Source organism: Glycine soja, chromosome 16 (genome assembly GCF_004193775.1).
Source record: "Glycine soja cultivar W05 chromosome 16, ASM419377v2, whole genome shotgun sequence".
Lineage (NCBI taxonomy): Eukaryota > Viridiplantae > Streptophyta > Magnoliopsida > Fabales > Fabaceae > Glycine > Glycine soja.
The window spans coordinates 35169502-35185817 of NC_041017.1; the positions used below are offsets into that span (position 1 = coordinate 35169502).

At 31.3% G+C, this 16316-nt stretch overlaps 1 protein-coding gene across 1 annotated transcript; it reads right to left on the reverse strand.

Moving 5' to 3' along the window:
* Positions 1-1984: 1984 nt before the first annotated feature.
* Positions 1985-8180, reverse strand: LOC114390264 (short-chain dehydrogenase TIC 32, chloroplastic-like). Its single transcript, XM_028350974.1, has 8 exons — positions 8024-8180; positions 6161-6392; positions 5521-5600; positions 4859-5012; positions 4385-4463; positions 3147-3240; positions 2422-2468; positions 1985-2267 (listed from the first exon to the last, which is right to left on the reverse strand). The coding sequence occupies exons 1-8, from the start codon at positions 8109-8111 to the stop codon at positions 2091-2093; spliced, it is 951 nt and encodes a 316-aa protein (XP_028206775.1). The 5' UTR covers positions 8112-8180; the 3' UTR covers positions 1985-2090.
* Between the last annotated feature and the right edge of the window lie 8136 nt (positions 8181-16316).

Here is a 16316-nt window from a genome sequence, read left to right on the forward strand (position 1 = left end):
CAAAACCTGAAATTGGTATAAGGAGGAAATAAATTAAACTCGGCCAACCATACGTACCCCTCACTGTATGAAATACTAAAAGGGCTACAACTAGCAATGTTACTGTAGCATTCTAGAATAGATACTAAGACCAAAGCAATGAACATAAACTTCTTTTTTAAAAAATAAAAAGAAAAATTCATTAGTGTTAAATAAATTACACTTGGATATATTTTGTGTCTTAAATTTAACTAATTATTTTTATTACTAAAAAATTTATTTTATTAGTTCCTCAAATTTTTTAAAAACTACACATTTATTCTCTCTTTTATTGTATTAATAATATTATAATTTATGACAATTTTTCTTTTGTCAAAATTTATTTTTAATTTTATTTTAAAAAAATGATTTCTATGTAGTAATAACAACAATAAAAATGATAAGAGTGATACCGGTGACAGTAACAATTATAAGATGTGATAGTAGTGTTGATAAGGATAATAGGAATATAAGTATTTTTATTTGTTTATTTTGAAAGAAAGATAATATAGGAAGCGAATTTGGTAAACAAATAAAAAAAAATATTTATTTGAAGAAATCATTAAAAAATTATACATTGACGACGAACTTTTGTTAAAAGTATGTAATTAATTAGTTTTAATCGTGTGCAATATTGCACACATTCGAAAAGTCAAAATTCCCCTGTATTTGTAAATACAGTGAAGCATACGTGTCAAACGTTTGTTATGTCATCTGGAGCCTTGTTCAAGTTTTGAGGGTTATTGCATTGGCCATTGGATCTATCTGTTTGGACATTATTATTGCTAAAATTTCTCAAGTTTGTTTGTGTCTTTTTGCTTGAAGTTATGCTCCCCTTTTTGGTACAAAGAAGAATAAGCATAGGAGTTGGTGTCTACACAATTTGAAAATAAGACTAGGTAGTTTAATGAATAAAAAATATTTTCATTCCATAATAAACATTATATAATAAAAAAAATAAGTTTTAAAATAAGTGTATTTTTTCATTATAATATTAATAATAGGTTAGTTTCATACAATTATTATTCTTTTTTATTTATTCATTGTAACTGAATATTTAAAACTAATTTAAATATATATTTTATCTTCAAATTTCAAACATGCTCCTAAGTCCAACAAAACAATTTCACTTAACATCTTATCTTTTTAAATCTATATTTTTCAACACATTTACTTCTAACTTAAATTTGTATATTTTTTAAAGGAAATTATCAATTATTAAAAATAACAACATATCACAACATAAACTATTTATTATAAATCTAAAATATAATTCATATGTTAAAAAAATTATTATAGATTTTAATTATAATATAATTTATATATTTAAAAATATTTATTCATTATAAATTATAATTTTTAGTTGTATAAAATAAATACATATTTTGTACAAATGTACAAGCTAAAATACTAATTATATATATGTGAGTCATTCTAAAATCAGAAAAAGACTCCAAAAATCTGAACAAGTTTTATTACATATGATCTTGACATAATTGTTGGATATCACACCTATTTATGTTGTATGTCATCTAACGGCCTTATAATCGTTCCCTCCTTTTGTGAGGGTGTATGTGCACATCGTTGCTCTCACATGTGGAAGAAACGATGCTTGTTGCACTCTAATCACATGCTAGAAGGCTCTATAAATTTTCATCTCTTGAACAATTAATTCATAATGTTATGGTTTCTTAAGTTGACATGTCTCACTCTCAGTAGTTATTGTCAACTCAACCTTTACTTTGTGTATCTCAATTGGCCTGACTAATCAGATAATTCTCACCCTCTCAAGCGCTAATTAATTAAATCTGAAAAGGCACGAGAGTTTATCATAGTTAATTAGTCTGTCTATCTAATTACAAACCCTCAAATGCTAAAATTGAAAGTTTTGTGGACTCTTAATTATGGTTGACTTGCCTCACCAATCTGTCCATTATAAATAAAAACACTAAGCTATAGAGAGGCATAGGGCACAAAGGATCGATGGAAATTTATTATTAAAAACTACAAATGTTCACAGTAGTTATTATTTAGTCACTAAGGAAGTATATGCCATCAGCATTCACATCTGCTCATGAATCATGGGCATTGTAGTCAATTATTTTCATGCTGAAATCCCAAAGTTTCTTAGCCAAATCAGTGTCTGTTGCCAGTGAGCTTGCTTTAGCCAGATTACTATCTGAAAAATACTCGCCACTAATCCCCTTCACTTGTGGGTGCAATGCTACATAGCATGTTGTTGCTGCTCCCTAAAATGAGAATGAAGAAGGAGTGCATGGAAGATTACAAGGATCCCAAATTAAATATATTGCATCTTTGGATTACTTTTTAGATTAAACAAATAATAAGTAATAACAATGCCCTTAAATTTATATTCAATAGATCAAACTAGGTTTAAATTACCTGCGGGATACTTTTAAGCAGATAATCTCCAAGCATATTCATTAGATCTGCATGAATTAGACAAAAACATAACCATACAACTCAATTTTGTTATCATTTGCATGGAAAAATATTGACCAAGATAAGTTTATCGACAATATATAAGTTGATGTTGCAATTAACTAAATTATAAAGTATACTCCAAGTGAAAATGAGAAATTGGTTCAATCCAATGCTTAAAAAGTTTGATGTTCATATATGTCTGAATTCAATATTTAAAAGGGCCAACCTATTCAACATATAACCATTTGTCTAATCTGGTTAATTAAAACACCTAGAATTATGAAAAGTACAATTAAAAGAATATGGTGGATGCAAAATACTTTATTCCCTCCATCCTATGATAAATATCGAGTAAGAAGAAAAATAAATTATAAAATAAGTTTATTTTAGCTTTTTATGTAATATTAATTACTATTTTCATTTATATTTTAAATAATATTTTCTAGACTTTATATTACTGTTGTGTTACATCGATTCCCACAAAGAAGATTAATAACAATGTTATTTTTATAAGGTTACGAAATTTTTTCACCTATATAAGTTTTTTTTAATTGTATAGAAAAATTTAGGACCATACTTATTATACGGCAGGAGTATTTAGTATATATAGTATCACAAATTTTGAGATCTAATTCCCAGACAAACCATAAATTCATATGAATGATGCAATATATGGTAATTACCAGTTGGCACTGGGCCACTAAGCTCTGGTTTATAAATATTGGTGATAATAGCTCCTGGATGAAGAGAATTTGCAGTAATATCTATCCCATCTTCCTGAACATGATGTAATGATTAATATTAGATATATCATAGACAACTAATGTGGCAAAATCAAAAGGATCATCGCTATTTATAAACAGAAGGAAAGGAAAGTCATCAAACAGGAAAAGAGAGAGAAAACAATGTGAAAAGTAAACGTGGTGATATGAACATATATGATTGTTGTTCCTAGGAATGCATAGTTTGAGCAGTTCAAGGACATGAAGGAAGGACAAATACTAAAATTCAGGACTAACAAAAAATGGTCATTGATAATCAAACAAATATTTCTGAAAAGCTAGTCAACAATCATCTATTCCAAAGAAAAGCTTAGTTTCAACTAATTAATAAGTTATAAGTAACATTTCCTTCGTAAATATAGTAAGATATAAAAAGCATTATTAGAGTATTGTGCAGAAGACAAATACTGATAAAAAATAATTCCAAAAAGTTACATAAATAATATGTTAGCTCATGATAACATACTAGATTCCTTTGAGCACAATTAACATAGTAAGATATCAGAACAAAGTTGGTGCAATGCAAATTTCATATATGCAAGCAATCCTTTTTTACTAACAAATATTAATTATTAATTTATTAATTTTTATTAACAAGCAAGATCAAATTCGCAACCTTTATCTTCTTTTTAATCATTCAATCAACCTTATATCTTTTCATATGCAAGCGACCTAACAATACCAAACCATAAAAAATAACACTAAACATCAAACTAAAACGTTCATCAGTTCACAGTTTAGCTAGGTATGCCAGATTGATCATTGAAACTATCTAAACAAAAAAAAATATATAATTTTGTTTTAAAAGTAAAACAATAAAATATAGGATAAAAAAAGTAGTAAACATATATAGTCACACAGAAAGAATATATAGATAGAATCAGAAATAGGAGCTATCAAAACATTTGTGGAAGCCCAAAAGTCATGAAAAGAATAGTGTGCAGGTTCGGAATTTGTTTCTCACTAATCAGTCAAAAGTTTAGAGAAATTAATTGTAGATAACATTGCCAACTCTTAATGGCATCAATAACATAACCAACTACAAACATAGCATTATGGTAAAAAACAAAAGAAGTATTACCCACACTTTCTCATAATAGCATATTAATTATTTTAAAATACAACAAATATTAGCATACTTTAAGAAGTCTTGCAAGTTCGTTGGCATGTAAAATGTTAGCAAGCTTTGATTGCCCATATGCACGCCACTTCTGGTAACTGTACAAAAAAAATAATCAAATATATATTTACATTATATTTTTCATCTCCAGAGACACTATAGGAATCATGTCTGCATATGATTAATTCTAATTTCTGCATACGCTAGATTGTTCACATAAGTCTACCAGACAATAACTATATCCAAGTGCATCAAATTCTAAATCATATTAGCGGGTTTTTGCATGATACCTTCTATACAAGTGACAGACCACAAATGTGTGCAAAGCAAGTTAGTAATGTGACATAGGGACACAAGAAATGAATAAACAAACTTGAGATTGAAAATAATATATGTTTTTGGTTCTTTAATAATTGAACACATAAAATTGAGCTGAATTCCCAATTGCAATAAAATTGAATCTCCAGAATAATATGTCTTCAGGGTACATTACCTTGATTCGTCATTAATTTTATCAAAAAGGATTCCTTCAGGATATGTATATTGGTGACCATCAGAGGAAACATTAATAATTCTTCCTTCTTTCTTGCTTTCACTTGCAGTTTTCTTCATAGTATCCAACAAAAGATTTGTTAAAAGAAAATGACCTGTGGAAAAAGAATCAAGTTCACTTCTTTTTATTCTTCCTTGATTGGAAAAACTTATCAATAAAATTAAAAAAAATGAATTAAAGTTTTTATAAGTTAAATTAACCAATGCAACTAACTTTTTTTATAAGTTTTCTCATAGAAGTTGAAGCTCACAACCCGATTTTAACTTATGCAAGAAGTTTGATTTATTTTACCGCTATTTGTTAGCTTCTATAAGTGTTTATCAATAAATTTATCAAAACTATATAGGTATTATGTTTCAATAATAATTATAATCCGATCCCTTTCCCTTTCAAGAGATATATATGCTGCAATAGACCAATACTAACAAGCATCTTTCATCCTTAATTTAGTTCTTTGCTTTAGAAAGAAAAAAATCACATTCCCTACACTCCCAATAAACTTCTTTGTAGCATTGTAGTTTTGCCCCGCGTTCCCCCTTTACACTGGAAAGCTCGTAAAAGATTCCATGTTGCCATATATATATAAGACATTTCTTTCGTACCTAAGTGATTTGTAGCAAATAGTAGTTCGATGTTGTCTTTGGACAGCGTGAAAGGGAATGCGCTTATTCCTGCATTGTTTCTAAACAAACCAGAAAAATATTATTGCTTATGTATTTCTTTGAATGGTCAAAATTAAGGTATATACATGTGTGAGAGGATGTGTAATAACTAATAAGAGAGTGAATTGTATCATAAGAGAGTCTGAAACAACACAAACTTTATTAATATTATATGAAATTCATGTTAGACTTATTAAATGAGGGTCCTACTCTCAATTTAGAGAGTCTCACGTAAATTGGAATCAATAATAAATAAATGTACTATAAATGATCAGCTGTTAATTAAGTTTTAGGGAATGTATGAAGAATAGAGATCGTAACTATGAGTCTTATTGAAAGGATTATTCATTGGTAGAAATTATTAGATGGTATTAATCCACCAGGCATCTTTTATCTCACCCAATCTTTATACAATATACAATTGCGATTTTTAATTTTTTTAAAAAAAATCAACAACATTCAATTATGTGTTATATGAAAATTGGTTTGGATCATAGTAGTTCTGGACTAATAATTTCTTGTTAAACAAGCATATGTAAAAACATTAAACATTAATGTAACCTATAAGTACCTTACTTACATCAAGATGTTCAATGGAAGACCAAATGAAATGAACTCCGATGCAAACTTCCTAACGGATGCCATTGAGCTAAGATCTAACTCCATGGCATCAACTTTGGCTGTGGGAATCTCTTCAAGTATTACCTCTTTGATAGTTTTTGCTGCAATCACATCTCTGGCTGCCATAATCACATGTACACCACGCAAAGCAAGAACTCTTGCCGTCTCAGTGCCAATACCATGGGTTGTTCCTGTTATTATGATGTCCACCAACAACAAAAATATGCAATTAAGATTTTAAGAGCACGTATGTGCATGATATATACTACAAGCATGCAGCACATATCACATTAAACCGTAGCACATTAAAACATAGACACATTCCAAGAATTACTTATAATTTTGTATAGATGAAGTAGTCAATCAGAATATATGAATTTGGTTATAGAAATAGAAACTTCTATATAAACTTTAACATTTCAGATTTTCATTGTTCTTCTTCCAATGGCCTAGCCAAGTTTTGTGACTGTTGTTTTGCGGCATTAAATGGGGTCGCAACGTGTACAAGGCCCCATGTTCATATTAAAATAAAATAAAGGGTAACATATATTAGCTTTTTTAAGGAAACAAATATAATTTTTCAAAATAAATGAAAGAGTGATTTGAATTCAAATATTACTTTTTTAGTTTAATTTCTAACTTATCTTATATTCCTTGTTAATTTTTATTTTTCGTTGAATTATCTAGGACCTATATCTAAGGGTAATTAAAAATGGGTGTAGAGTAAGCTACAGATTTCAATCTCACCAAATCGGATTGGAATGATGATTCATTCGACTATGATTTATTAACTATACCAACGTATTCAAAAAAAAAAAACTATACCAACGTATACTCAATTTTTACTATCCGAATCTCATTATTTATCATATTTATAATTTATAATTTTTTATTCTCTTTTCTTTCTATCTCTTCTCACTTGGGATGTATACACCTATATCTGTAAAATAATCATTATTCATTTGAACATCGTTTTTTATTTGCAAATCCATTTAAACATCTTGAAGCGAAGGAGATCGAGTATAATCGCCATAAATTGTATCACTTTTTTACGTATATTGGGAAATTATAAAAAAAAACTTTTGAGATACTGTTTTTTAAATGTTTGTTTTCAGAAACTACTTTTATTAACTTGTAAAACATACTAAAATTACATATAATTAAGGAAAAAATTTCTTGAAGAAAAGCACGAACTCAACATGCCCTTTGATTAGCTTGTTAGCATTAATGCTTTTTTATATATATATACAAATAGAAATTGAACAAAAAGAAGTTAAGAATAATCTTTATACCTGCCATAACAAATGATTTTGAAGAGTGTGCAGGGTTTATAATATATGTGTATATATAAGTTTTTACAATGTAATTTTAAAATACAAAAAAAATCTAAAAGTAAAGTATTCCTATAATTAAAAATCATAAAATTAACTCTGGAAAAGTTAAAATTACTAAAATAGGCTTTAACTCTAGATTAACCATAAGGGTGGATTTCTTTTTTGAGAGGATATATCGAAAGGTAGATATGAAATGCAAATACTCTAATTTATTTTAGGCTGCGGGCTACCTACAAACAAGCCATCTTATTAATTTATTGGATTATTTATATATAATGCTATATTTATTTTAGGCTGCAAGAGAAGCATCTATGTTTGTGTGGACAAAATGTTCGACCCAAAAATGAAATATTATTTGTCAAACAACATGCATGAATACTGATAAAAGAAAATAAAAAAAATCAACATGCATGATGGAGAGATAGAGTGGAAACAGGAGAATTCTTTGATTTTTTTTTATTTATGTTTTAGGAAAAAGAAAAACTGACCTGTGACAATTGCAGTGAGGCCACTCCCATCGATTCCTTGAGTAACTTCCTCTGCAGTGGAAGATGATGAAAACCCAGAAGAACCCATGACTAACAGCTCACTCTATCTTTACCTGTCTCTTTGTGCGACCGTGTTTTGTGAGGGTTGGTGAGAAGTGTGGGTTCTACTTAAATGTGTAAGTTGCCGTCTTATTGATTCCAAGAATTCAAATTTGGAACACACCTGATTGGTTCACGTGACGATTTTTTTGTCCTTCTTGGATTATTCATCATTAATATTCAAAGAGTATTAAGATTAGTGTGTGTCAATCAGTTGCACAATGTTGTTTTAAATATTTAACGAGTTGTCTTGAGTCTAGAATTTTAGATATAAAATTACATTAAATATTCAAAAATACATCTGATTTATAAAAAAAAATAGGATTAATAACCAATTATGATCTTGTATTTTATACTCTTGGCAATTTTAGTTGTTGTATTATGTAAATGATCATTTACAATTAGATAAATATATCGATAATTTAATCTTACTGTTAAGTGATTTTTGTTTATGTTAATGTTTTTTATAATGTAACATCTGAAGAATGACATAACGAATCCAAGTGATAAAAATGATCTTCATCCATAATAATTTGTGGATCACATTATTAATTTTTGTTTTAGGCACACAATAGTACTATGTGTCCTCTACTCCAAATTCTTTTCTCAATTTCTCCTACAACCCTCTTCATCCACAGATGCTAAAGATATTTTCAACGGCAACACTTCTTTTTTTTCCTTGTTTCTTCTCTCTCTCCTGTTAAATAAAGGTGTATAAGCTAGTTTGCATTTTCTCCAATTGTATTTTTTGACTTTCCCTATTGCAGACTCATACATGAGTGACACATGTATTGAGTATATAAGTAATGAATAAATGGGAGCACACTGATTCAATTTTTCTGTTATTCAGTTGTAACAAACTCTCTCTCTCTCTTCATCTTCGTGTGTGTGTGAAGTGCAGTGATGCACTCAAGCTCCAACATATGGTATCCAGAGCAAGTTGTTGAAGCTTTGAGAGTGAATCCAGTGTGAGAAAAGTGAGTGAAATCTCAATTCTAACAGAATCAGTGTGTGAGCAACAATGACGACGAACAGCCATTTTCCGGTGACTTTTCCGATCCTCGACGGAAGAAATTACGATCAGTGGAGTAGGAAGATGAAGGCGATCCTCGGCTATCAGGATGTGTGGGATCTAGTGCAGAACGGATTAATTCCATTGCCGGAGAACGCAAACGCTGCGCAACAAACAGTTTACAGAGAATCGAAGAAGAAGGATTGGAAAGGTCTATGCATCCTCCATCAGTGTGTGAATCCTGCAATTTTTGAGAAAATTGCGAGATCGGAGACGAGTAAAGAAGCGTGGGATATTCTTGCGAATTCCTACGCCGGTGATCAGAAATTGAAGAAGGTGCGACTTCAAACCCTACGAAGACAATATGAATTGCTAGGGATGGAGGAGAGTGAATCAATTGCTGCATATTTCACTAGAGTTCAAACGATGACGAATCAGATGTTGTACTGTGGTGAAACGTTGTCTGATGAATCAATCGTGGAGAAGATTTTGCGATCGGTGTCATCGCGATTTGATCACATCACGGTGGCGATTGAACAGGCGAAAGATCTGTCGACGATGACGATAGAAGAACTTCAAGGATCTCTTGAAGCGCATGAGCAGAGAATGAATGAGAAGAAAACTGTGAAGCCTAGTACCGAGCAAGCGCTGGCGGCACAAACAGGCAACAAATCTGGTGGAAATCAAAGAGGACGTGGTAGAGGTAGAAACAATTGCAGAGGAGGAAGAGGAAGAGGTAATTACAGTAACTCGAATTCTGCTAAAGTAAACTCTAGTGAAAACAGTAGCAATAATGAACAAGGAAATAATCATACTGAAAATTATAGAGGAAGAGGAGGTAGAGGTTTTAGACGAAGAGGGAGAAAATTTGATAAGAGTTATATACAGTGTTATAACTGTGGGAGATATGGACATTTTGCTGATGAGTGCTACAGCAATGTCAATGGAAATGATGCTAAAATGGCTGAAGAAGAGGAGGAGACAGAGGAAACTCTGTTAATGGCCATTGAAGAAAAGAAGAGCAGTGATGAAACAGTGCAAATGGTGTCAATTAAGAAGGAAGGTGAGAATGGTGAGTACTGGGTTCTGGACACAGGTTGTTCAACTCATATGACAGGAAGGAGGGAGTGGTTTGTTGAACTTGATTTCACAATCAAGAGTAGAGTAAGATTTGCTGATGATAGAACCATGAAGGTGGAAGGTGTGGGGAAGGTGATGATAAGGAAAAAAGATGGTTCACTGTGCTACATTACTGGTGTTCTTTATGTGCCAGGAATGAAAAGTAACTTGTTGAGTATTGGACAGTTACTAGAGAAGGGATACAGAATGGTGCTTGAAGACAAGGCCATGAAGGTGTATGATACTGAACATAATCTGTTGATGAAGGGAATTCTTTCTAATAACAGAATATTCAAGATTGAGTTGGGTATGTTGTTGCAGCAGTGTTTAGCTACAGCAGTTGACAAAGAAGAATGGTTATGGCATTTCAGATATGGGCACTTGAATTTTGGTGATCTGAACAGGATGCAGAGCAAAGCAATAGTGAAAGGCCTGCCTCATATCCATGTTCCAAAGGATGTATGTGCAGAATGCATGGAAAGTAAGATGTCAAGAGGTGCCTTCAATCCAAATGTGCCAAGTAGATCAAAAAGAAAGCTGCAGGTGATTTTCTCAGATGTGTGTGGCCCAATACAACATGAAACTCCTGCAGGTAACAAGTATTTTGTTACATTTATTGATGACTTCACCAGGAAACTTTGGATTTATTTGATTAAGAGGAAGAATGAGGTGTTAGGAGTATTCAAAAAATTCAAAGTACTAGTTGAAAAACAGAGTGGACAGAATATAGAGATTCTGAGGACTGATGGTGGTGGGGAGTATGTTAGCACTGAGTTTGATGAATATTGTGAGAATGAAGGAATAACACATGAGGTTACACCTACATATACTCCTCAACATAATGGAGTTGCTGAGAGGAAGAATAGGACATTGCTTAATATGGTGAGAAGCATGTTAAAAAGTAAGAACATGCCTAAGATGTGGTGGGGAGAGGCTGTTAACACTGCTGCATATATTATAAATAGAAGTCCAACAAAGAAAATGGAGAATATTACCCCTGAGGAAGCTTGGACAGGTGTTAAACCAAATGTATCACATTTTAGAGTATTTGGATCTGTTTGTTATAGGCATGTGCCTGATCAACTTAGAACAAAGCTGGATGATAAAGGAGAAGTGATGATTATGGTGGGTTATCATTCAACTGGTGGTTACAAACTAGTGAATCCTGTGAACAACAAAATTGTGATAAGTAGAGACATAGTATTTGATGAGGGAAAAGCGTGGAAGTGGAGTGAAAAGGGAGAGAGTTCTACTGGTGTAGAACAAAATCTGTTTGATGTGTCTGCTGGTGAAACTGAGTCAGACATTGAGGGTGAAACAGGGCCAGTTGAAGATAATGATGATGAAGGTGGTAGTCCTGAGATGCCAAGAAGATCATTGAGACAAAGGCAGGTTCCTGCAAGGTTAAATGACTATGAGATAATGCCTGATGGTGCAATTGATGATGAAGGTGATTTAGTGCACTTTGCACTACTTGCTGAAACAGAACCAGTAACTTTGCAGGAAGCAATGAAAAACTCTAAGTGGCTAGAAGCTATGAAAGAGGAACTCAGATCCATAGAGAAGAACTTGACTTGGGAGTTGGTTGAATTACCAAAAGGAAAGAAAGCAATAGGTGTGAAATGGTTGTATAAAGTGAAAGTTAATCCTAAAGGTGAAGTGGTGAAGTACAAAGCACGGTTAGTAGCTAGAGGATTCCTCCAAAGACATGGTGTTGATTATGAGGAAGTTTTTGCACCTGTTGCAAGGATTGAAACTGTGAGAGTTGTGGTAGCTCATGCTAGTATGCAGAGGTGGAAAGTACATCAACTTGATGTAAAATCTGCCTTCTTAAATGGAGAATTGGAAGAGGAAGTTTATGTTGAGCAACCAGTAGGTTTTGTGAAACAAGGAAGTGAGAAAAAGGTACTGAAATTGAGAAAAGCCTTGTATGGCTTGAAACAAGCTCCACGAGCTTGGAACAAAAAGATAGATAAGAGTTTAATCAACATGGGGTATGTGAGATGTATTTCTGAGCATGGAGTGTATGTGAAGTCAGGGGGTGGTGATATAGTAATACTATGCCTCTATGTTGATGATTTGTTGGTTACTGGAAACAATGAAACTAAGGTAACTGAATTTAAAAGGAAAATGATGAGTACTTTTGAAATGACAGACCTAGGAGAGATATCCTACTTTCTAGGAATTGAATTTCAAAATACTAGTGATGGTGTGCTACTGTCACAGAAAAAGTATGCTTCTGATGTACTGAAGAGATTCAATATGCAACACTGTAATGGTGCTGCAACACCAGCAGAAGCAGGATTATGGCTTGATAAAAATGTTGATGAGCCAGAAGTTGATGCTACTGAGTTTAGACAGGTGGTTGGGGCACTGAGATATCTCTGCAACACCAGACCTGATATTGCTTTTAGTGTAGGTCTGATTAGCAGAGTTATGGACAGACCTAGAACATCTCACCTTGCTGCTGCAAAACGAATTCTAAGATATGTCAAAGACACTATGGCATATGGAATTCTTCTACCTAGTAAATGCAGAGAAAATGAGAAAGGTCTCTATGGTTTCACTGATGCAGATTGGGGTGGTGATAAAACTGATAGAAAGAGCACTGTTGGCTCTGTATTTCTACTTGGATCAGGTCCCATTTCCTGGAGTTCAAAGAAGGAATCTGTTGTGGCATTGTCCTCATGTGAAGCTGAGTATATTGCAGCTTCAATGGGAGCTTGTCAGGCCATCTGGTTGGATAATTTGATGCAGGAACTAATGATAAAAAAGGAAAGTGTTGTGGAGCTATTTGTGGACAACAAATCTGCAATTAGCTTGGCCAAACATCCAGTAGCACATGGCAGATCCAAACACATAGAGACTCGTTATCATTTCTTGAGAGATCAAGTCACCAAAGGGAGATTGAAGCTGAGCTATTGCAGAACTGATATGCAGGTAGCAGATATCTTCACCAAGGCAGTGAAGAGAGAAACTTTTAAGAAGCTGAGGAACATTCTGAATGTTGTTGACTGTAATGAATTTGTTTAGCTGAAGTTTTGTTGTTATTTGCTCTATATTAGAGACTAGCTTAAGGGGGTGTGTTAAATAAAGGTGTATAAGCTAGTTTGCATTTCCTCCAATTGTATTTTTTGACTTTCCCTATTGCAGACTCATACATGAGTGACACATGTATTGAGTATATAAGTAATGAATAAATGGGAGCACACTGATTCAATTTTTCTGTTATTCAGTTGTAACAAACTCTCTCTCTCTCTCTTCATCTTCGTGTGTGTGTGAAGTGCAGTGATGCACTCAAGCTCCAACATCTCCACCCTCTTCTTTGTGACACCATTGACATCCTTCACATTCTATCAAAACTCTTAGGTCACATTATATTAATTTTTTTGGAATTGATTACATCATATTAATCATATTAACATGTTAATGAAAACCACTAACAATATGAACAATTGCAATCCTTTGTAATTTCATAATTGAAAACCTAAAAGCCCTATTAAGGATTCAAAAATCCATTGTGGTGACTTGTGATGGTGGGAGAAGAAGAAGCAAAGGTAAAACAAGAAACACAAAACACATTGTTTGGTTGTTGACGTTTGTCCATGTTGGTGGTGACAATTCACAACAAGATGATCTTTCGAAGCACTACCTTAAGTTTTGCTCATAGCCTTTGATGATGGAAAAGAAAAAGAGGGGAAACAAGTGGGAGAGAGAAGTTTTCACCGACATTTTGGTCCAAACAATTATGCACTAATATGGAACGTCCCATGTACACATTGGTTTGGCAGTCCCATGTACACATTGGTTTGGCACATAAGCTGGAATATATCATGTATAAAGTCAACATTAACAGAAACAAATTAGACTTGAATTAAAATGTATCATATATATATTTACATAATTGTGGATTAAATTGATAATTTCTATAATATATGGATTAAATTGTTAGCGAGTATAAAATATAAAGATAAAATTGCTCATTTAAAAAAATTATTAAGAATATATATTCTAACATTTTTTTGGCATAATTTTTTATTATTGATTAAATTTTATTAAAAATTATAAAATTACGAATGAGAGTTATTAAATAAAAAGTATGACCTCCATTTTTTTTTTATAAATTGTAATCAGTAATGAAAACATGTGTATTAAAAAAATGTTAGGAAATCTGTTTCTATCATTTGTCTCCATCGTTTTGTTTAGGCTTAGCTTCGGCAATTTGTTTGGTTTATACATGTCCATGTGCCACGGCCGGCTTTATAACACACGGCCACCTGTCTATGTTTTTTTTTTCTTACCGGGTAAAATAGTTTTTTTATAGTTAAACTAGTATTTCAAAGTCAAAATTAATATATATATATATATATATATATATATATATATATATATATATATTATCCAATTATTAGTTTTAAAGTTAAAAAGAAAAAAAAAATTACACTATCATTACATAAACTATTTTCTTTAATTATAAAATTTTAACACTTTTATCTTACATGTATGATCGTTTTTATAATTAAATAATAGTGTAAATAAATTATCTATTATTAGTATATTTAAATTAAATTATTTTTTCTATAAGTTGATTTGGAAGTAGAAAATTCCAAAAAATTTGGTGTTTTGCATTTGGAGAATGTCCCTTAGTAGACGTACAATCTCAAAAAAAGAAACATCATTGATATTGGCTCATGTTATGTTGACTTGCCCATTTTCATGGAACGGATGGAACAAATGGTATCAGTGGATGATGGGATATCCAAATGGCCCAACACTTCCATCAACATTGTTGCTGGATGTCAGGGAAAAAAGCATTGTGGGCTTGGCTCAATTAATGCAAATTAAGCTCAAGGGTCTGAATTTTCTGGGATTCTAGCTGCAACTATTTTTTGCGGTGGTTGTTACATTTAATGAAATTTAGTACCAAGTTTCTCATTAGATATAAGATTGTTTGAGTGATTAAAATAAAAAGAAAAAAAATTATAAATTTAATTTCTTTTATTAACAAAAATTAATGATTAATATTTATTAATAAAATAAAATATTGTATATGTATAAGTCGATTGGATGAGGATGGTGTATAGGTTCTGACTTTGATGTGGGATTTGCTTTGGGCACGGGTTTCATATGTAGGTGGAAACATCTTGTGGGATATGTTGGGAATTGGGATTAGGGGGTATGCATTGTTCTTATTACACAAAAGCTATTGCTGAGACCATGAAATTTATTTGTGTGTTTTGTAATGGTGCTTGGTACTAATGGTACAAATAAATGAAATATAATTTCTTGTAATTATTGTGTGATTCTGAAATAATTATTATTTTAATTTTTTAATATAATATTAATTATTTTTTATTTTATATCTCTCATAATATTAATAATAGATAATAAAATTTATAAATAAATTAATGATGATGTAAGTTTAATTTTATAAAATTATTATTTTTTTATCTATTTATTTTATAAAACAACCTAGTGTCAATTAGACATTGGACACAAAGAAAACATTTCACACTAAGAATAATAAGTTTGGCCTAACTCACCGTGCATATTTCAAATAATAATAAAAAAAGAACCCACCTATATATGCCCTTTTAGATATAAATATAAATCAAAATCTTTATTATATTTTTATATACATAAATATAAAATATAGTAAATAACTCACCCCTAACTTGCCAAAGAAACAACCAGCATGCTAACCCATAGCCCCATGTGATTGGGGGATTCACACATGACTTGCATCCTTATTTTTTAAAAATTACATATTGAATGTGTATATTTTACCTCCCCTTAATTTTATATATTTAAATTTCTTGTTCTTAATTCTTTCATGATAATAATTATTAATTTTATTTTTAAATAGATTGTTTTCCTAATTTAGGATCCTAAATCTGTTATTGTCTGGGATGATCTAAATGACTCTACAGAGGAAGTTACTATATAAGTTTTTATATCATAAATAAGAAATAAGAAATAAATAAATTACAGAATAATATGCTATCCCAATTAATTTTTTATAACATGCATAGTACTATTGCTGTAATTAGAAAGAAAAAAATT